This window comes from Rutidosis leptorrhynchoides, chromosome 4, assembly GCF_046630445.1.
Source record: "Rutidosis leptorrhynchoides isolate AG116_Rl617_1_P2 chromosome 4, CSIRO_AGI_Rlap_v1, whole genome shotgun sequence".
NCBI classification, from domain to species: domain Eukaryota; kingdom Viridiplantae; phylum Streptophyta; class Magnoliopsida; order Asterales; family Asteraceae; genus Rutidosis; species Rutidosis leptorrhynchoides.
Window position 1 is genome coordinate 611,655,061 of NC_092336.1, and position 23,292 is coordinate 611,678,352.

Consider the following 23,292-nt stretch of genomic DNA (forward strand, 5'->3'; position numbering starts at 1 on the left):
GTTTATTACATAAATGATTCGTTTACAGTTGACCATAGTTAAACGTTATCGGTGCCACGTAGGGAAACGTGACAGTAGAAATATATACAGAGGCACATTTAAGATATATGAGGGTAAATACGAATAGGAAGACCCTTGTCCGGTTTGGGCATTGGGTTGTAAACAATTTGTTCATCCGCAAATGTTTTCTCCCATTTGAATTTTGTTACTAGATGATGCATGAACACAAGTATTGCTAGTCGAGCGTACTCTTTTCCAGGACACAGATGAGCTCCTCCTCCGAACGGCACAAAGGTATAAGGTTCGGGACCGTTGCCTTCGAATCTTGATGGGTCAAATTTTTCGGGTTCTGGAAAGTACTCTGGGTTTTTGTGGGTCGAGGCTGCAGTCCAATAAATCTATAATAAACAATACCATGAGAATAAAAAAAGAGCATAAGAAACATACTCTCTACAACTTAATTAATTAATGATGGAACCTTGGCCCTTTGGGGATATAGTAGCCCTTGGGGATGTAGTAGCCATTGTATAAGAAAAGTCATATGTGATTAATTACGTACCTTCCAGCCCTTGGGGATATGGTAGCCATTGTACATGATATCGGTAATGACTTGTCTATAACCTTGGCCCATTGGGGATAATCTTAGAACCTCGCATGCAACTTTCCATGAGTATTTCATTTTCGATAGATCATTCAACACCAACGGTTCTCCAGGTGCTTTAGACTTTGCAATTTCAATTTGTTCTACATATATACGTTCATCGTATATTATATTATACAATATATATATATATATATATATATATATATATATATATATATATATATATATATATATATATATATATATATATATATATAAGGGCGTTCTGCGTAAGCATAAACATAAACATAAACATATTAGCTAGATTATGTTCATACCGTTGTAGACTCCATTATATGAAATGTCTCGTTCTTATTGATTAAAAACGTTCCATATTAATTGATTTCGTTGCGAGGTTTTGACCTCTATATGAGACGTTTTTCAAAGACTGCATTCATTTTAAAACAAACCATAACCTTTATTTCATCAATAAAGGTTTAAAAAGCTTTACGTAGATTATCAAATAATGATAATCTAAAATATCCTGTTTACACACGACCATTACATAATGGTTTACAATACAAATATGTTACAACAAAATAAGTTTCTTGAATGCAGTTTTTACACAATATCATACAAGCATGGACTCCAAATCTCGTCCTTATTAAAGTATGCGACAGCGGAAGCTCTTAATAATCACCTGAGAATAAACATGCTTAAAACGTCAACAAAAATGTTGGTGAGTTTTAGGTTTAACCTATATATATCAAATCATAATAATAGACCACAAGATTTCATAATTCAATACACATCCCATACATAGAGATAAAAATCATTCATATGGTGAACACCTGGTAACCGACATTAACAAGATGCATATATAAGAATATCCTCATCATTCCGGGACACCCTTCGGATATGATATAAATTTCGAAGTACTAAAGCATCCGGTACTTTGGATGGGGTTTGTTAGGCCCAATAGATCTATCTTTAGGATTCGCGTCAATTAGGGTGTCTATTCCCTAATTCTTAGATTACCAGACTTAATAAAAAGGGGCATATTCGATTTCGATAATTCAACCATAGAATGTAGTTTCACGTACTTGTGTCTATTTTGTAAATCATTTATAAAACCTGCATGTATTCTCATCCCAAAAATATTAGATTTTAAAAGTGGGACTATAACTCACTTTCACAGATTTTTACTTCGTCGGAAAGTAAGACTTGGCCACTGGTTGAATCAAGAACCTATAACAATATATACATATATATCAAAGTATGTTCAAAATATATTTACAACACTTTTAATATATTTTGATGTTTTAAGCTTATTAAGTCAGCTGTCCTCGTTAGTAACCTACAACTAGTTGTCCACAGTTAGATGTACATAAATAAATTGATAAATATTATCTTGAATCAATCCACGACCCAGTGTATACGTATCTCAGTATTGATCACAACTCAAACTATATATATTTTCGAATCAACCTCAACCCTGTATAGCTAACTCCAACATTCACATATAGAGTGTCTATGGTTGTTCCGAAATATATATAGATGTGTCGACATGATAGGTCGAAACATTGTATACGTGTCTATGGTATCTCAAGATTACATAATATACAATACAAGTTGATTAAGTTATGGTTGGAATAGATTTGTTACCAATTTTCACGTAGCTAAAATGAGAAAAATTATCCAATCTTGTTTTACCCATAACTTCTTCATTTTAAATCCGTTTTGAGTGAATCAAATTGCTATGGTTTCATATTGAACTCAATTTTATGAATCTAAACAGAAAAAGTATAGGTTTATAGTCGGAAAAATAAGTTACAAGTCGTTTTTGTAAAGGTAGTCATTTCAGTCGAAAGAACGACGTCTAGATGACCATTTTAGAAAACATAATTCCACTTTGAGTTTAACCATAATTTTTGGATATAGTTTCATGTTCATAATAAAAATTATTTTCTCAGAATAACAACTTTTAAATCAAAGTTTATCATAGTTTTTAATTAACTAACCCAAAACAGCCCGCGGTGTTACTACGACGGCGTAAATCCGGTTTTACGGTGTTTTTCGTGTTTTCATGTTTTTAATCATTAAGTTAGCATATCATATAGATATAGAACATGTGTTTAGTTGATTTTAAAAGTCAAGTTAGAAGGATTAACTTTTGTTTGCGAACAAGTTTAGAATTAACTAAACTATGTTCTAGTGATTACAAGTTTAAACCTTCGAATAAGATAGCTTTATATGTATGAATCGAATGATGTTATGAACATCATTACTACCTTAAGTTCCTTGGATAAACCTACTGGAAAATAGAAAAATGGATCTAGCTTCAACGGATCCTTGGATGGCTCGAAGTTCTTGAAGCAGAATCATGACACGAAAACAAGTTCAAGTAAGATCATCACTTGAAATAAGATTGTTATAGTTATAGAAATTGAACCAAAGTTTGAATATGATTATTACCTTGTATTAGAATGATAACCTACTGTAAGAAACAAAGATTTCTTGAGGTTGGATGATCACCTTACAAGATTGGAAGTGAGCTAGCAAACTTGAAAGTATTCTTGATTTTATGTAACTAGAACTTGTAGAATATATGAAGAACACTTAGAACTTGAAGATAGAACTTGAGAGAGATAAATTAGATGAAGAAAATTGAATAATTAAAGTGTTTGTAGGTGTTTTTGGTCGTTGGTGTATGGATTAGATATAAAGGATATGTAATTTTGTTTTCATGTAAATAAGTCATGAATGATTACTCATATTTTTGTAATTTTATGAGATATTTCATGCTAGTTGCCAAATGATGGTTCCCACATGTGTTAGGTGACTCACATGGGCTGCTAAGAGCTGATCATTGGAGTGTATATACCAATAGTACATACATCTAAAAGCTGTGTATTGTACGAGTACGAATACGGGTGCATACGAGTAGAATTGTTGATGAAACTGAACGAGGATGTAATTGTAAGCATTTTTGTTAAGTAGAAGTATTTTGATAAGTGTATTGAAGTCTTTCAAAAGTGTATAAATACATATTAAAACACTACATGTATATACATTTTAACTGAGTCGTTAAGTCATCGTTAGTCGTTACATGTAAGTGTTGTTTTGAAACCTTTAGGTTAACGATCTTGTTAAATGTTGTTAATCCAATGTTTATAATATCAAATGAGATTTTAAATTATTATATTATCATGATATTATCATGTATGAATATCTCTTAATATGATATATATACATTAAATGTCTTTACAACGATAATCGTTACATATATGTCTCGTTTAAAAATCATTAAGTTAGTAGTCTTGTTTTTACATATGTAGTTCATTGTTAATATACTTAATGATATGTTTACTTATCATAGTATCATGTTAACTATATATATATCCATATATATGTCATCATATAGTTTTTACAAGTTTTAACGTTCGTGAATCACCGGTCAACTTGGGTGGTCAATTGTCTATATGAAACATATTTCAATTAATCAAGTCTTAACAAGTTTGATTGCTTAACATGTTGGAAACATTTAATCATGTAAATATCAATCTCAATTAATATATATAAACATGGAAAAGTTCGGGTCACTGCAGTACCTACCCGTTAAATAAATTTCGTCCCGAAATTTTAAGCTGTTGAAGGTGTTGACGAATCTTCTAGAAATAGATGCGGGTATTTCTTCTTCATCTGATCTTCACGCTCCCAGGTGAACTCGGGTCCTCTACGAGCATTCCATCGAACCTTAACAATCGGTATCTTTTTTTGTTTAAGTCTCTTAACCTCACGATCCATTATTTCGACGGGTTCTTCAATGAATTGAAGTTTTTCATTGATTTGGATTTCGTCCAACGGAATAGTGAGATCTTCTTTAGCAAAACATTTCTTCAAATTTGAGACGTGGAAAGTGTTATGTACAGCCGCGAGTTGTTGAGGTAGCTCCAGTTGGTAAGCTACTGGTCCGACACGATCTATAATCTTGAATGGTCCAATGTACCTTGGATTTAGTTTCCCCCGTTTACCAAATCGAACAACGCCTTTCCAAGGTGAAACCTTAAGCATGAGCATTTCTCCAATTTCAAACTCTATATCTTTTCTTTTACTGTCCGCGTAGCTCTTTTGTCGACTCTGGGCGATTTTCAATCTTTGTTGAATTTGGATGATTTTCTCGGTAGTTTCTTGTATTATCTCCGGACCCGTAATCTGTTTATCCCCCACTTCACTCCAACAAATCGGAGACCTGCACTTTCTACCATAAAGTGCTTCAAACGGCGCCATCTCAATGCTTGAATGGTAGCTGTTGTTGAAGGAAAATTCTGCTAACGGTAGATGTCGATCCCAACTGTTTTCGAAATCAATAACACAAGCTCGTAGCATGTCTTCAAGCGTTTGTATCGTCCTTTCACTCTGCCCATCAGTTTGTGGATGATAGGCAGTACTCATGTCTAGACGATTTCCCAATGCTTTCTGTAATGTCTGCCAGAATCTTGAAATAAATCTGCCATCCCTATCAGAGATAATTGAGATTGGTATTCCATGTCTGGAGACGACTTCCTTCAAATACAGTCATGCTAACTTCTCCATCTTGTCATCTTCTCTTATTGGCAGAAAGTGTGCTGACTTGGTGAGACGATCAACTATTACCCAAATAGTATCATAACCACTTGCAGTCCTTGGCAATTTAGTAATGAAATCCATAGTAATGTTTTCCCATTTCCATTCCGGGATTTCAGGTTGTTGTAGTAGACCTGATGGTTTCTGATGTTCAGCTTTGACCTTAGAACACGTCAAACATTCTCCTACATATTTAGCAATATTGGCTTTCATACCTGGCCACCAAAAATGTTTCTTAAGATCCTTGTACATCTTCCCCGTTCCAGGATGTATTGAGTATCTGGTTTTATGAGCTTCTCTAAGTACCATTTCTCTCATATCTCCAAATTTTGGTACCCAAATTCTTTCAGCCCTATACCGGGTTCCGTCATCCCGAATATTAAGATGCTTCTCCAATCCTTTGGGTATTTCATCCTTTAAATTTCCCTCTTTTAAAACACCTTGTTGCGCCTCCTTTATTTGAGTAGTAAGGTTAGTGTGAATCATTATATTCATGGATTTTACTCGAATGGGTTCTCTGTCCTTTCTGCTCAAGGCGTCGGCTATCACATTTGCCTTCCCCGGGTGGTAACGAATCTCAAAGTCGTAATCATTCAACAATTCAATCCACCTACGCTGCCTCATATTCAGTTGTTTCTGATTAAATATGTGTTGAAGACTTTTGTGGTCGGTATATATAATACTTTTGACCCTATATAAGTAGTGCCTCCAAGTCTTTAATGCAAAAACAACCGCGCCTAATTTCAAATCATGCGTCGTATAATTTTGCTAGTGAATCTTCAATTATCTAGACGCATAAGCAAAAACCTTCGTCCGTTGCATTAATACACAACCGAGACCTTGCTTTGATGCGTCACAATAAATCACAAAATCATCGTTCCTTTCAGGCAATGACTATATAGGTGCCGTAGTTAGCTTTTTCTTCAATAATTGAAACGCCTTCTCTTGTTCATCCTTCCATTCAAATTTCTTCCCTTTATGCGTTAATGCAGTCAAGGGTTTTGCTATTTTGGAGAAATCTTGAATGAATCTTCTGTAGTAACCAGCCAATAATAAAAATTGACGTATATGCTTCGGAATTTTTGGGGTTTCCCACTTTTCAAAGGTTTCGATCTTTGTCGGGTCCACCTGGATACCTTCTTTGTTCACTATGTGACCGAGGAATTGAACTTCTTCCAACCAAAATGCACACTTTGAAAACTTAGCGTACAATTTTTCTTTCTTCAATACTTCTAGCACTTTTCTCAAATGTTCTTCGTGCTCTTGATCATTCTTTGAGTAAATAAGTATGTCATCGATGAAAACAATGACAAACTTGTCAAGATATGGCCCACACACTCGGTTCATAAGGTCCATGAACACAGCTGGTGTGTTAGTCAATCCAAACGGCATAACCATAAACTCGTAATGACCATAACGCGTCCTAAAAGCAGTTTTTGGAATATCATCCTCCTTTACTCGCATTTGATGATATCCAGAACGTAAATCGATCTTTCGAATAAACCGACGAGCCTTGTAGTTGATCAAATAAGTCGTCAATTCTCGGCAGTGGATAACGGTTTTTGATGGTAAGTTTGTTCAACTCTCTGTAGTCAATACACAACCTAAATGTACCATCCTTCTTCTTGACAAACAAAACAGGAGCTCCCCATGGTGATGTGCTTGGTCAAATGAAACCACGTTCTAATAGTTCTTGTAGTTGGCTTTGCAGTTCTTTCATCTCGCTGGGTGCGAGTCTATAAGGAGCACGAGCTATTGGTGCAGCTCCTGGTACAAGATCTATTTGAAATTCAACAGATCGATGTGGAAGTAGTCCCGGTAATTCTTTCGGAAATACATCGGGAAATTCTTTTGCGACAGGAACATCATTGATGCTCTTTTCTTCAGTTTGTACTTTCTCGACGTGTGCTAGAACAGCATAGCAACCTTTTCTTATTAGTTTTTGTGCCTTCAAATTACTAATAAGATGTAGCTTCATGTTGCCCTTTTCTCCGTACACCATTAAGGGTTCTCCTTCTTCTCGTACAATGCGAATTGCATTTTTATAACATACGATCTCTGCTTTCATCTTCTTCAGCCAGTCCATGCCAACTATTACATTAAAACTCCCTAACTCTACTGGTATCAAATCAATCTTAAATATTTCGCTACCCAGTTTAATTTCTCGATTCCGGCATATATTATCTGCTGAAATTAATTTACCGTTTGCTAATTCGAGTAAAAATTTACTATCCAACGGCGTCAATGGACAACTTAATTTAGCACAAAAATTTCTACTCATATAGCTTCTATCCGCACCCGAATCAAATAAAATGTAAGCAGATTTATTGTCAATAAGAAACGTACCCGTAAAAAGCTCCGGGTCTTCCTGTGCCTCTACCGCATTAATATTAAAAACTCTTCCGCGGCCTTGTCCATTCGTGTTCTCCTGGTTCGGGCAATTTCTAATAATGTGGCCCGGTTTTTCACATTTATAACAAACTACATTGGCATAACTTGCTCCGACACTACTTGCTCCGCCATTACTCGTTCCGACACCATTTGTTCCTTTCGTTCTGTTAACCCCTGGTCCGTAGACCTCACACTTCGCCGCGCTATGACCATTTCTTTTACACTTGTTGCAAAATTTGGTGCAGAACCCCGAGTGATACTTTTCACACCTTTGGCATAGCTGCTTCTGATTGTTGTTGTTGTTGCGGTTGTTATTGTTGTTGGGATGATTGTTGTAGTTGCTGCTGTTATTGTTGTTGTTGTTGTTGTTGTTGTTGTTGTTGTTGTTGTTGTTGTTGTTGTTGTTGTTGTTGTTGTTGTTGTTGTTGGGCCGTTTGTTGTAGTTGCGATTGATGTTACGATTGTTGGGATAATTGTTGCGATTATTATTGTAATTGCTGTTGTTGTTGTATTGGTGATTCTTATCACCGTTTTCCTCCCACTTTCTTTTGACTTGCTTCACATTGGCCTCTTCAGCCGTATGTTCTTTAATTCTTTCCTCAATCTGGTTCACTAGTTTGTGAGCCATTCTACATGCCTGTTGTATGGAGGCGGGCTCGTGTGAACTTATATCTTCTTGGATTCTTTCCGGTAATCCTTTCACAAACGCGTCGATCTTCTCTTCCTCATCTTCGAACGCTCCCGGACACAATAGGCACAATTCTGTGAATCGTCTTTCGTACGTGGTAATATCAAATCCTTGGGTTCGTAACCCTCTAAGTTCTGTCTTGAGCTTATTGACCTCAGTTCTGGGATGGTACTTCTCGTTCATCAAGTGCTTGAATGCTGACCACGGTAGTGCGTACGCATCGTCTTGTCCCACTTGCTCTAGAGAGGTATTCCACCATGTTAACGCAGAACCTGTGAAGGTATGCGTAGCGTACTTTACTTTGTCCTCTTCAGTACACTTACTTATGGCAAACACTGATTCGACCTTCTCGGTCCACCGTTTCAATCCGATCGGTCCTTCGGTTCCATCAAATTCCAAAGGTTTACAGGCAGTGAATTCTTTGTAGGTGCATCCTACACGATTTCCTGTACTGCTAGATCCAAGGTTATTGTTGGTATGTAGCGCAGCCTGTACTGCGGCTATGTTTGAAGCTAGAAAAGTGCGGAATTTCTCTTCATTCATATTCACGGTGTGTCGAGTATTCGGTGGCATTTCCTTCAAAATAGTCAAATGGAACAAGTTAATCATACAGAATATTAAGAGTAGTTAATAGTATTTCGTAGCATAATATGAACTCATTTATAAAAGCTTTTTCTTCATATTAGCGTTTTATAAGTTTAAATTCGGGTAGTACCTACCCGTTAAGTTCATACTTAGTAGCTAATATACAATTCAACTACTACAATTCTATATGAAAAACTGATTATAATAATATTTCGCGTTCAAACTTTTACACAATATTTTACAAACTTACAATACCGCTTATTTTACATATAGCATGAAATATAGCACACAATAAATTTGATACAAGATGGTTGTGAAGATAATTCTAGCTAGTACACAAGTCGTTCAGCAAAGGCAATAAAGACACGTAATTCATACGTCCAGAAACAATTCATGCATTCTGGTTTTACTAGGATTACTTCCCATCCTTGGTCTTGTGGAACATAACCGTTATGGCCATTGATAAGACAGCGTGTTGTAACGTCGTCAAAGGGACGAGGGTTACGTAATGTCCAACAGTCCCGTAACAATCTAAAAACCTCATTTCTTACCCCAATTACCGACTCCGTCACTTGTGGGAACGTTTTGTTTAATAGTTGTAGCCCGATGTTCTTTTTCTCACCTTGGTGAGAAGCGAACATTACTAACCCGTAAGCATAGCATGCTTCTTTATGTTGCATGTTAGCCGCTTTTTCTAAATCATGAAGTCCTATATTCGGATACATTGCGTCAAAATAATTTCTTAACCCGTTGCGTAAAATAGCATTTGGGTTCCCCGCAATATATGCGTCAAAGTAAACACATCGTAACTTATGGGTTTCCCAATGTGATATCCCCCATCTTTCAAACGAAAGTCTCTTATAAACCAAGACATTCTTGGAACGTTCTTCGAATGTCTTACAAACTAATTTCACCGTAAATAGTTGTGCCAAAGAATTCTGACCGACTCTAGACAAGATTTCATCAATCATGTCTCCGGGTAGGTCTCTTAAAATATTGGGTTATCTATCCATTTTGTGTTTTTATACTGTAAAATAGACAAGAGTTAGATTCATAAAAAAAAATACTTATTAATACAAGCAATTTTTACATATATCATAAAGCATAAGCACACTATATTACATATATTACACCACACGAATACAACTATCTTATTCCGACTCGCTCGTTTCTTCTTCTTCTTCGGTTTTGGTTCGTTTTGACAAGTTTCTAGGGATATATGATGTTCCCCTAATACGAGCCGTCGTTTTCCACATTGGTTTAGAAAAACCTGGTGGTTTAGAGGTTCCCGGGTCATTGTTACAACTTAAGGGCTTCGGGGATTGACGATACATATAAAGTTCATCGGGGTTGGAATTAGATTTCTCTATTTTTATGCCCTTTCCCTTATTATTTTGTTTTGCCTTTTTAAATTCAGTTGGGGTAATTTCTATAACATCATCGGAATTCTCATCGGAATCCGATTCATTAGAGAATTGGTAATCCTCCCAATATTTTGCTTCCTTGGCGGAAACACCATTGACCATAATTAACCTTGGTCGGTTGGTTGAGGATTTTCTTTTACTTAACCGTTTTATTATTTCCCCCACCGGTTCTATTTCCTCCTCCGGTTCCTCCTCTTCCGGTTCTGATTCTTCTTCCGGTTCTGATTCTTCTTCCGGTTCTTCTTCGGGAACTTGTGAATCAGTCCAATATATATTCGACTCTTCGTTATTATTAGGTGATTCAATGGGATTTGTGCTAGAGGTAAACATCTATCACACAATATCAAACATGTTAAGAGATTAATATATCACATAATATATACATGTTAATAATATATAGTTTCCAACAAAAATGTTAAGCAATCATTTTTAAAGAAAACACGGTCGAAGGCCAGACTCACTAATGCATCCTAACAAACTCGATAAGACACACTAATGCAAATTTTCTGGTTCTCTAAGACCAACGCTCTGATACCAACTGAAATGTCCCGTTCTTATTGATTAAAAACGTTCCATATTAATTGATTTCGTTGCGAGGTTTTGACCTCTATATGAGACGTTTTTCAAAGACTGCATTCATTTTAAAACAAACCATAACCTTTATTTCATCAATAAAGGTTTAAAAAGCTTTACGTAGATTATCAAATAATGATAATCTAAAATATCCTGTTTACACACGACCATTACATAATGGTTTACAATACAAATATGTTACAACAAAATAAGTTTCTTGAATGCAGTTTTTACACAATATCATACAAGCATGGACTCCAAATCTCGTCCTTATTTAAGTATGCGACAGCGGAAGCTCTTAATAATCACCTGAGAATAAACATGCTTAAAACGTCAACAAAAATGTTGGTGAGTTTTAGGTTTAACCTATATATATCAAATCATAATAATAGACCACAAGATTTCATAATTCAATACACATCCCATACATAGAGATAAAAATCATTCATATGGTGAACACCTGGTAACCGACATTAACAAGATGCATATATAAGAATATCCCCATCATTCCGGGACACCCTTCGTATATGATATAAATTTTGAAGTACTAAAGCATCCGGTACTTTGGATGGGGTTTGTTAGGCCCAATAGATCTATCTTTAGGATTCGCGTCAATTAGGGTGTCTGTTCCCTAATTCTTAGATTACCAGACTTAATAAAAAGGGGCATATTCGATTTCGATAATTCAACCATAGAATGTAGTTTCACGTACTTGTGTCTATTTTGTAAATCATTTATAAAACCTGCATGTATTCTCATCCCAAAAATATTAGATTTTAAAAGTGGGACTATAACTCACTTTCACAGATTTTTACTTCGTCGGAAAGTAAGACTTGGCCACTGGTTGAATCACGAACCTATAACAATATATACATATATATCAAAGTATGTTCAAAATATATTTACAACACTTTTAATATATTTTGATGTTTTAAGCTTATTAAGTCTGCTGTCCTCGTTAGTAACCTACAACTAGTTGTCCACAGTTAGATGTACAGAAATAAATCGATAAATATTATCTTGAATCAATCCACGACCCAGTGTATATGTATCTCAGTATTGATCACAACTCAAACTATATATATATTTTGGAATCAACCTCAACCCTGTATAGCTAACTCCAACATTCACATATAGAGTGTCTATAGTTGTTTCGAAATATATATAGATGTGTCGACATGATAGGTCGAAACATTGTATACGTGTCTATGGTATCTCAAGATTACATAATATACAATACAAGTTGATTAAGTTATGGTTGGAATAGATTTGTTACCAATTTTCAAGTAGCTAAAATGAGAAAAATTATCCAATCTTGTTTTACCCATAACTTCTTCATTTTAAATCCGTTTTGAGTGAATCAAATTGCTATGGTTTCATATTGAATTCTATTTTATGAATCTAAACAGAAAAAGTATAGGTTTATAGTCGAAAAAATAAGTTACAAGTCGTTTTTGTAAAGGTAGTCATTTCAGTCGAAAGAACGACGTCTAGATGACCATTTTGGAAAACATACTTCCACTTTGAGTTTAACCATAATTTTTGGATATAGTTTCATGTTCATAATAAAAATCATTTTCTCAGAATAACAACTTTTAAATCAAAGTTTATCATAGTTTTTAATTAACTAACCCAAAACAGCCCGCGGTGTTACTACGACGGCGTAAATCCGGTTTTACGGTGTTTTTCGTGTTTCCATGTTTTAAATCATTAAGTTAGCATATCATATAGATATAGAACATGTGTTTAGTTGATTTTAAAAGTCAAGTTAGAAGGATTAACTTTTGTTTGCGAACAAGTTTAGAATTAACTAAACTATGTTCTAGTGATTACAAGTTTAAACCTTCGAATAAGATAGCTTTATATGTATGAATCGAATGATGTTATGAACATCATTACTACCTTAAGTTCCTTGGATAAACCTACTAGAAAATAGAAAAATGGATCTAGCTTCAACGGATCCTTGGATGGCTCGAAGTTCTTGAAGCAGAATCATGACACGAAAACAAGTTCAAGTAAGATCATCACTTGAAATAATATTGTTATAGTTATAGAAATTGAACCAAAGTTTGAATATGATTATTACCTTGTATTAGAATGATAACCTACTGTAAGAAACAAATATTTCTTGAGGTTGGATGATCACCTTACAAGATTGAAAGTGAGCTAGCAAACTTGAAAGTATTCTTGATTTTATGTAACTAGAACTTGTAGAATATATGAAGAACACTTAGAACTTGAAGATAGAACTTGAGAGAGAAAAATTAGATGAATAAAATTGAATAATTAAAGTGTTTGTAGGTGTTTTTGGTCGTTGGTGTATGGATTAGATATAAAGGATATGTAATTTTGTTTTCATGTAAATAAGTCATGAATGATTACTCATATTTTTGTAATTTTATGAGATATTTCATGCTAGTTGCCAAATGATGGTTCCCACATGTGTTAGGTGACTCACATGGGCTGCTAAGAGCTGATCATTGGAGTGTATATACCAATAGTACATACATCTAAAAGCTGTGTATTGTACGAGTACGAATACGGGTGCATACGAGTAGAATTGTTGATGAAACTGAACGAGGATGTAATTGTAAGAATTTTTGTTAAGTAGAAGTATTTTGATAAGTGTATTGAAGTCTTTCAAAAGTGTATAAATACATATTAAAACACTACATGTATATACATTTTAACTGAGTCGTTAAGTCATCGTTAGTCGTTACATGTAAGTGTTGTTTTGAAACCTTTAGGTTAACGATCTTGTTAAATGTTGTTAATCCAATGTTTATAATATCAAATGAGATTTTAAATTATTATATTATCATGATATTATCATGTATGAATATCTCTTAATATGATATATATACATTAAATGTCTTTACAACGATAATCGTTACATATATGTCTCGTTTAAAAATCATTAAGTTAGTAGTCTTGTTTTTACATATGTAGTTCATTGTTAATATACTTAATGATATGTTTACTTATCATAGTATCATGTTAACTATATATATATCCATATATATGTCATCATATAGTTTTTACAAGTTTTAACGTTCGTGAATCACCGGTCAACTTGGGTGGTCAATTGTCTATATGAAACATATTTCAATTAATCAAGTCTTAACAAGTTTGATTGCTTAACATGTTGGAAACATTTAATCATGTAAATATCAATCTCAATTAATATATATAAACATGGAAAAGTTCGGGTCACTACATTATAGATCTCAGGCAACTCAGCAAGAAATTTTACTAGTGAAGAACAAACAGAGCTCAAAGTATCATGGCCTCCCATCAACAACCCTTGGATCTTGTCAGCAATAAGTTCATATTTCCCTGGGAACTCGCCATTTTCCTCGTTAAGAAGAATCATATGTGACAATATGTCTTGGGTTGGTGTTGCTTTCCCTTCATCTAAATCAATTTCCCTTTGTTTTGCTATGACTACAAGTTCTTTTCGTATAACCTTGACTGCATTGATTGCTTTTCTATACGGTGTCATAGGTAAATCAATTGGCATTGAAAAAAGCCCTGTAATGATGTTCTCAAATGAGCCGGATAAATATCCGATCAGTTCAGGATCATCAATACTAAGAAAGATCTTGCATGCAAGTCCAAAAGCAAAGGTTTTTGCTAGTTCATATGCCATAATTTCTTTCTTCCCATTCCATTCAGTTTCAAAATATCGTTGCGTAACATTATCCATAATGGGGACAAATTGTTGCAATGCTTTCTTCTTAAGAGTGTTGACAAGGAATTTTCGAAACTTAGTATTTTCTGCCTTATAAGTATCCGGGGAAGCTGGAAAGATTTTGAGTACCGAAGCTGGTAACCAAGCTTGCATATTCTTGTTCTCATTTGAGAAAACGAACTTATTACCTTGAGAACCACATAGAACCGCAACGTCCTCTAACAGTAGAGAAGTTCTAAAAACTATAGATGAAAATATAGACATGCGATCGTATATGAACTTTTTGTTGGAGGTTTTATTGAAATTTCGTGTAGGGTAAAATAATCGATAGCCGGATAAATCACTGAATCGTGGTATCACTTTTCGAAAGTAATTATTCGACCCTTATTGCCTGGGTTACACGAATATCACTTTGGGATAAGACAGAGATTAGTTCTTGTTATTGGCAGTAAACAAGAACTCTTTTGCATAAGAGTATTAAGGTGTTTTTTTTGTATATATTTTTTCTCATGAATGATAGTCCTTATTTATAGACACCCAAAAACAAGTATTATTCTACGATGGAGATGTTTCACTAACTAATTTCCTTTTCAAATCTAAAACAAATCCTTTTCATAAAGTTGTTTGTTTTATTTCCAACAACCAAATCAAGGAAATCGATTAAATCCTTTTCATAAAATTCAATTTCCTTTTCAAATCTAAAACAAATCCTTTTCATAAAGTTGTTTGTTTTATTTCCAACAACCAAATCAAGGAAATCGATTAAATCCTTTTCATAAAATTCAATTTCCTTTTCAAATCTAAAACAAATTATTTTCATAAAGTTGTTTGTTTTATTTCCACGATGGAGATGTTTCACCTAGTGCAGGAATAATACTTTCGTAATCACTCAAATTTGTGATAATGGAAAACTACTTTCGGGTCCGGGTAATCTATCACTTAATGGGTGTACACTCCGTACCTCCTAAACCATTTACAAGTGTAGATTAAATCCCTCAATTACACTAAATTTCCAACAATCCTCCCCAATTTAGTGCAATTCGTTTCATGAGAATTAAACAAATTAAAACAAAAACTCATGCATAAATGAAAATATCTTGAAGATTGAATTTTCACCTTAGTACATTACACATTCCAAATATTCGAGAATCAGGGTGTTCTAAGAATTGAACCCTTCAACCCATTTGAATAACTGAAAATAATATACACATAAGTTTTCAAATACTCTAAAGCTATCCTGACACTTTACAAGCCATGTGTCCAGTGGCAAAGCCAGGATTTCCGATGGATGGTGTCAACAACCTTTAGTGTTTTTAGCACGCTTTAAACGGTTATAGATTCATGTAACTATCATCCATAAATTAATTCGTAAATGCTATGTATAACTGTTTAAAACGCGTCAACGACTACCGTTATCAAAATTTTATTATAATTATTATACAACTAAAAAATATCTACTACTTCCCAATAGCAACGGTTTGTTTTAATACGTAATACTATGTTAAATAATAAATAATAGACCTGATACTAATATGAATAAGCAATTTGGACTTTGTTTTTTATCTGCTTCAATTTCCAAACCCATTTTCAGCCACTAAAAGAACATTGCAGTAAATAATAGAGAGTATCTTAATGGGATCTTTTATTTAATTAGAAAAGGGCTGGGGTCAAAGTTTCACAATAATTAAAAACTTCAAGCGTATCAAATATAAAACTACAGGCCCTATAAAATTTCAATGGTGTCAACTGACCCCAGTAAACTACATGTGGCTCCGCCACTGCATGTGTCCATATCCTTTCATGAATGTATCCAAAGCTAAAAGTCCAAGCTTTGTTGAAGCGGCAAAACTTCACATTCACATAGGTAGTTCACTTCAGTCATGCACCTACTCTTGCACTTTTTCAAATGAACTGTTAAGAAGCTAGACTTCAACCTCACCTTCAGCAGGTTCGAGTACATACCTTTCCTTGGGATGATATAAAATTTATGTACTCCAAATTTCTAAGTATAAGCCTTCCGCATTGAATTCAACTTCTAATTTTCATTGGAAGGGAATTGGGTATCTTATAATTAGACATTTATGTGGACTTTAAACCCATCCCCACAGCAGACTTGTCAACCAAGTCTCTTGCCAATCCCTTCGTAAAGTGATCAGCTAAATTCTGTTGTGACCTCAAGAACACTATAGAAATCACCCCATTCATGATGAGTTCATGAATCATGCTATGTCTGACACCTAAGTGTCTAGACTTTCCATTGTACATCTGGCTATAAGCCTTTGCCAATGTCGCAGCACTATCACAATGGATAGACATGAGTGCTATAGGTTTAGGCCATAATGGTATCTCATGGATCAAGTTTCTAAGCCATTCTGCTTCTTTACCAGCAGCAGCTAAAGCAACAAACTCAGATTTCATCGTTGAGTTGGTAATACATGTCTGCTTCTTAGAAGCCCATGAAATAGCACCTCCCCCAAGCAAGAACACCCAACCACTCGTTGAAGAATGATCTTCAATATTGGTTATCCAACTCGCATCAGAATATCCTTCTATTACCGAAGGAAACCCATTATAAGATAAACTATAGTCCATAGTTTTCTTCAAGTACTTCAGTACTCGCCTAATTGCTTGCCATTGATGAGAACTAGGATTACTAGTATATCTACTCAGTTTTCCCACAACAAAAGCAATATCCGGCCTTGTACAAGTCATGGCGTACATCAAACAGCCAATCACCTGAGAATACTCAAGTTGTGATACAGCTTCACCTTGATTAGGCATAAGCTTCTCACTTGGATCAATAGGGGTACTCACAGGAGTACATTCAAAGCAATTGAACTTTTTCAACACCTTCTCAACATAATGAGATTGACAAATCAAAATTCCTTTGCTTTCACGTTTGATCCTAATGCCAAGGATAACGTCAGCCTCCCCCATATCTTTCATGGAGAATTTTGATGACAAAAATTCTTTTGTAAAATCAACCTGACTTTGGTCAGTCCCAAAGATTAACATGTCATCAACATATAGACAAATTATAACTCCTTTACCAGAATCATCAAATTTGCTATATACACATTTATCTGCTTGGTTTAATTTAAAACCACTAGATAAAACCACTTTATCAAATTTCTGATGCCATTGCTTAGGTGCTTGTTTCAAACCATATAAGGACTTCACAAGTTTGCACACCTTGCCTTCATTACCTGGCATGACAAAGCCATGAGGTTGGTTCATATAAACCTCCTCATCCAATTCACCATTCAAGAATGCTGTCTTCACATCCATCTGGTGAATAACCAGATTGTGAATTGTAGCCAAAGCAATCAACAGTCTAATGGTAGTGATACGTGCCACGGGAGCATAAGTATCAAAATAGTCAATTCCAGACTTTTGTCTAAAGCCTTGAATGACTAACCTTGCCTTGAACTTTTCAATAGTTCCATCTACCTTCATCTTCTTTTTGAAGATCCATTTGCAACCCAAAGGTTTACAACCAGGAGGTAGATCAGCTAACACCCAAGTGTTATTGCCCATGATAGAATTCATTTCATCATTAATTGCCTCTTTCCAGAATGCAACATCCTGAGACCTCATTGCTTCATCATATGTTTTAGGATCATCATCAACATTGAAACAATACGAATATTGGGTAGAAACATCATCCCTAGAACCTTCAATTAAGTATAACTGAAAATCAGGTCCAAATGATTTAGGTTTCCCTTTTCTTTTACTTTTTCGAATCTCAAGTGACTAATCAACAGCCTTTTCAGAGACTTCATCATTACAATCCTTATTGATTCCATTGTTACTTGGAATCATATCCTTTGGTCTAGGTATAGATGAAAATCGATTTTCATCAAAGATTGCATCCCTTGATTCAATCACAGAATTAATTGAGACAAACTCATTAGGCTCTATAACATAGAACCTATACGCCTTGGAATGTTCAACATATCCAATAAATATGCAATCTATACCTCTTTCACCCAAACTTTTCTTATTAGGATCAGGCAGTCTTACAACAGCCCTACAACCCCATACCCGAAGATAGTTCAAGTTAGGTTTTCTTTTATTCCAAAGTTCATAAGGTGTAATCTTGTTCCTTTTGTTAGGAACTCTATTAAGCAAATAACAAGCTGTTAATATAGCTTCTCCCCAAAATCCCTTACTTAAACCCGAATAGGATAACATGGAATTAACCATCTCTTCGAGGACCCTATTCTTCCTCTCAGACATACCATTTTGTTGTGGAGTATAAGGAGCTGTGGTCTCATGGATAATACCAACGGATTGGAAATACAATTGGTCAATGTATTCACCTCCCCTATCCGTTCTAAGTCTTTTAATCAATGCCTTTTATTGTAATTCTACTTCAGTTTTAAATATTTTAAATTTATCTAATGCTTCATTCTTAGTATGTAACAAATAAACATAGCAAAACCTAGAAGCATCATCAATAAAAGTCACAAAATATTTCTTGTTCCCTAAAGTAGGAGTTACATGCAAATCACATAAATCACTATGTATTAATTCCAAAATCTCAGTATCACGATGTATATTTTGAAAAGGTTTCTTAGTGATCTTTGTCAACATACACGTTTTACACTTTTCATTGTTCATATCAAAGGCCGGTATTAATCCATCTTTAGACATATCTTGCATTCTTTTAAAGTGTACATGTCCTAGTCTAGCATGCCAAAGAATAGAATTATTTATGCTAGTAGTAGACATACAAGCAATATCAACACTTACATGTTCAATGTTTAGTCTAAACATTCCATTACTCAAATAACCAAATCCAACAAATAAACCATTTTTAGATAGAACAAACTTGTCAGATTCAATAACTTGCTTGTAACCACAATTATTCAACATACTACTTGAAACCAAATTTTTCCTAATTTGTGGTACATGCAAAACATTAAACAAAGAAACAATCTTTTCAGAACTAAAACTTAAATCCACACGACCACGTCCATGAATAGAGGCTGTTGACTCATTTCCCATATGAAGAATTGATCCATCAGTCATCGACTCGTAAGTCTTGAACCAACATCTATCCTTACATACATGAATAGTAGCTCCAGAGTCAACCCACCATGCAACATCATCATACTGCACAAAACAAATCTCAGATATATACGAAACATAATAATTCTCAATTGAATTATTAAATATATTCTGACCTTTCGGGGCTTGGTTGTTCGAACCATTGCCCGAACCATTTGTGCTAGATCCCTTAGCATTGTTAGTGCCAAAAATAACCTTGCAATACCTCTTCAAGTGTCCAGATTTACCATACTTCCAACAAGTCAATTTAGACTTCTTATTAGGATCAACTTTGTTATTACCTTGATGTTTACGTTTCCCCTTTTTGTCATTATTACTAGTGAACTTTTTATGTTCCACCATATTGACAACAGACGTACCAGCAACTTCGTTGCTCTTTAGCTTGTCATTATCCTGCAACCTGAGGGATTCCTCAATACGCAGATGACTACCCAACTCAACAAGAGTTAACTCCTCCTTCTTATGTTTCAAAGAATGTTTAAATTCTTTCCAAGATGGAGGTAGTTTATCAATTATGCTTGAGACTTGAATAGACTCATCCATGTTCATCTTATGTTGTGTGAATTGACCAAGTATACGAATGAGCTCATTGTATTGTTCCAAGACCGGTCTAGAATCGACCATCTTGTAATTATTAAAATTACTCACAAGGAACTTTTTACTAGAAGCATCCTCAGACATATACTTGGTTTCTAAACAGTCCCATAGTTCTTTAGCAGATTCAACATTTAGGTAAATATCAAAAAGGGAATCAGCCATACCATTGGGGATTAAACCTCTAGCGATGTAGTCATCGTTCTCCCACTTGAACCTTTTTCGAATTTGTTCAACAGTGGCATCATCACCATGATCTTCAGGAATTGGTGTGCTGAGTACGTACACCACACTCATGCTGCTCAGAAAGAAGTGCATCTTCTTTTGCCATCTCCTAAAATCAATTCCCTCAAACTTATCAAGTTTAGAGAAATTCGCCGTCATGTGTTTCATCGTAGCTGCCATCGATTATAACAAATAATTACTTTCGATTGTTGGAGGTGTTATTGAAATTTCGTGTAGGGTAAAATAATCGATAGCCGGATAAATCACTGAATCGTGGTATCACTTTCCGAAAGTAATTATTCGACCCTTATTGCCTGGGTTACACGAATATCACTTTGGGATAAGACAGAGATTAGTTCTTGTTATTGGCAGTAAACAAGAACTCTTTTGCATAAGAGTATTAAGGTATTTTTTTTGTATCTATTTTTTCTCATGAATGATAGTCCTTATTTATAGGCACCCAAAAACAAGTATTATTCCACGATGGAGATGTTTCACTAACTAATTTCCTTTTCAAATCTAAAACAAATCCTTTTCATAAAGTTGTTTGTTTTATTTCCAACAACCAAATCAAGGAAATCGATTAAATCCTTTTCATAAAAATCAATTTCCTTTTCAAATCTAAAACAAATCCTTTTCATAAAGTTGTTTGTTTTATTTCCCACAACCAAATCATGGAAATCGATTAAATCTTTTCCATAAAATTCAATTTCCTTTTCAAATCTAAAACAAATCATTTTCATAAAGTTGTTTGTTTTATTTCCACGATGGAGATGTTTCACCTAGTGCAGGAATAATACTTCCGTAATCACTCAAATTTGTGATAATGGAAAACCACTTTCGGGTCCGGGTAATCTATCACTTAATGGGTATACACTCCGTACCTCCTAACCCATTTACAAGTATAGATTAAATCCCTCAATTACACTAAATTTCCAACACTTTTCAGGATGACCTTTCCATCCGGCAGCAAGAAACTCGTAATTCTCTCCAATTACCGGCCACCCTTTATTACCACGCGGGAGTAATTTTTGATCATTGAATGGCTTCGAACGATAGACGAAAAAATGAATGTAAAAGTAAATGACAAGAACAAGGGATAGAAGAGAAGCAGAAGTATACAAGATATCCATTTTCTAACTTTGTGACAAGTTAATTGTTTACGATCAATTATGTGAGTTATACAAAACAAGTACTAGTACATAAATAGGGAGTATGCCTACTATATATATATATATATATATATATATATATATATATATATATATATATATATATATATATATATATATATATATCACTTTTTTGAGGGAAACTGGCGGGAAGTAAAATTTTTTCTTTTTTTCGAATTTTTTTTTCAGACATCAAGTTTAGGTGAAAATATAAACATTCAAAAAAGACATTTTGTGATGAATGTTACTATTTATGCTGAAAAACGATCGAAGAAATAATTGATAACATTTATCATGAGTAATGTTATTTTAATAAAAAACTAAGAAGAATAATATTACTCATGATGCATGTTTTCATTTTTTTTCTTCGAGTGTTTTCTCACCAAAATAATAACATTCATCAAAAAGTGTCCTTTTTAAATGTTCATATTTTCATGTGATCTTAATGCCTGAAAAAAATTTCAAAAAAAGAAATTTACTTCCCCAAATTCCTCTCAAAAAGTGATTCCCTCTTGATTATATATATATATATATATATATATATATATATATATATATATATATATATATATATATATATATATATATATATATATATCGTTCCAAATTTTTTTATTTTTTTGGTAAATGAGTATATAAATGAATAAAATAATGATACAACGAAGAACATGTGGTTGAAGGACACACCCAACAACCAGCCAAACAGCACCAAGAGCAACTCGCTCACATCAAACTGGAAAAACAACCAAAACAAATTAAGGAATCTTCCAATCCTAAATAATGATACAACGAAGATCCAGAAAAAAACTATGCAAGACACAGTTAGGAATTCCACTTGAGTGTTATAAAATAAAATAATAAAGTTGTACAAAGTCTTTTAGGGTGTAAATGAGTCAAGTAGGTGAAACTCTTGGAGTCAATACTATCTAATATATTGTTATCAATAGTTATTAACGTTAATTTGTTACGACTCTTAATAATTAAATCATTACATGATTTAAAACTTAATTAATGCATCCTTAATAAACGTGATTTGAGCATATCCATTTTTTTCATCTCAAGATTTTATTTTAATTGTGAAAAAGTGTTTTAAAATTGATGTTTTTTTTCTTTCGATCATTAAAAGAATAATATATGGGTCTTTCAAAATTTTGAGCTATTTGAAATTTTCGAGTCCAGTGCGATTACTCCACGTGCACACCCCCTAAGACACTCATGCCAGTTCTCTAATCTAGCTCGGTTCAAGCTTAACATATGAAGCTCGGCCTGTGCTTGTTTGTACTATCATATTCAAACTCGACTCGAGTTCAACTTATATTAACGTATGATTGTCAACAACTTTACAATAAATACAACGTAGAAAATAGCTTATCTTTATAAATTTATTGATAACATTAAAAACAAATCATGATAGTTATTGTCGAATTGTGAATACACTTATCTTAAAAGTTTGACATATATTTTGAGATGTTCAGAAAAGGAAACATGAACACTTAATTTGGAAATGAGGTAGTATAAACCAACAATGATGAGTTTGTATGAAAAATATTACAGTATATAGTAAAATTTACAACCTCGTACAACAAAGAATCAACCATATCAAGGCTAGTCACTATGGGGCACAATGAAATCCAATGTTGTGCCACAACAATGATAACGACAGATTT

General features: G+C 34.1%; 1 protein-coding gene across 1 annotated transcript; it reads right to left on the bottom strand.

Annotated features, from left to right (window-relative positions):
• Positions 1–98: 98 nt before the first annotated feature.
• On the bottom strand, positions 99–21,586 carry LOC139904049 (beta-amyrin 28-monooxygenase-like). The gene is made up of 4 exons (XM_071885984.1): positions 21,380–21,586; positions 14,087–14,840; positions 560–756; positions 99–398 (listed from the first exon to the last, which is right to left on the bottom strand). The coding sequence occupies exons 1-4, from the start codon at positions 21,584–21,586 to the stop codon at positions 99–101; spliced, it is 1,458 nt and encodes a 485-aa protein (XP_071742085.1).
• Between the last annotated feature and the right edge of the window lie 1,706 nt (positions 21,587–23,292).

Coding starts and splice junctions, on each gene's coding strand:
- LOC139904049 (XM_071885984.1), bottom strand. CDS start 21,586: ATGGATATCTTGTATACTTCTGCTTCTCTTCTATCCCTTGTTCTTGTC. Junction 757..14,086: donor GTTGCCTGAGATCTATAATG/TAGTGACCCGAA, acceptor TATACGATGAAC/GTATATATGTAGAACAAATT. Junction 399..559: donor ATATCCCCAAGGGCTGGAAG/GTACGTAATTAA, acceptor TGTTTATTATAG/ATTTATTGGACTGCAGCCTC.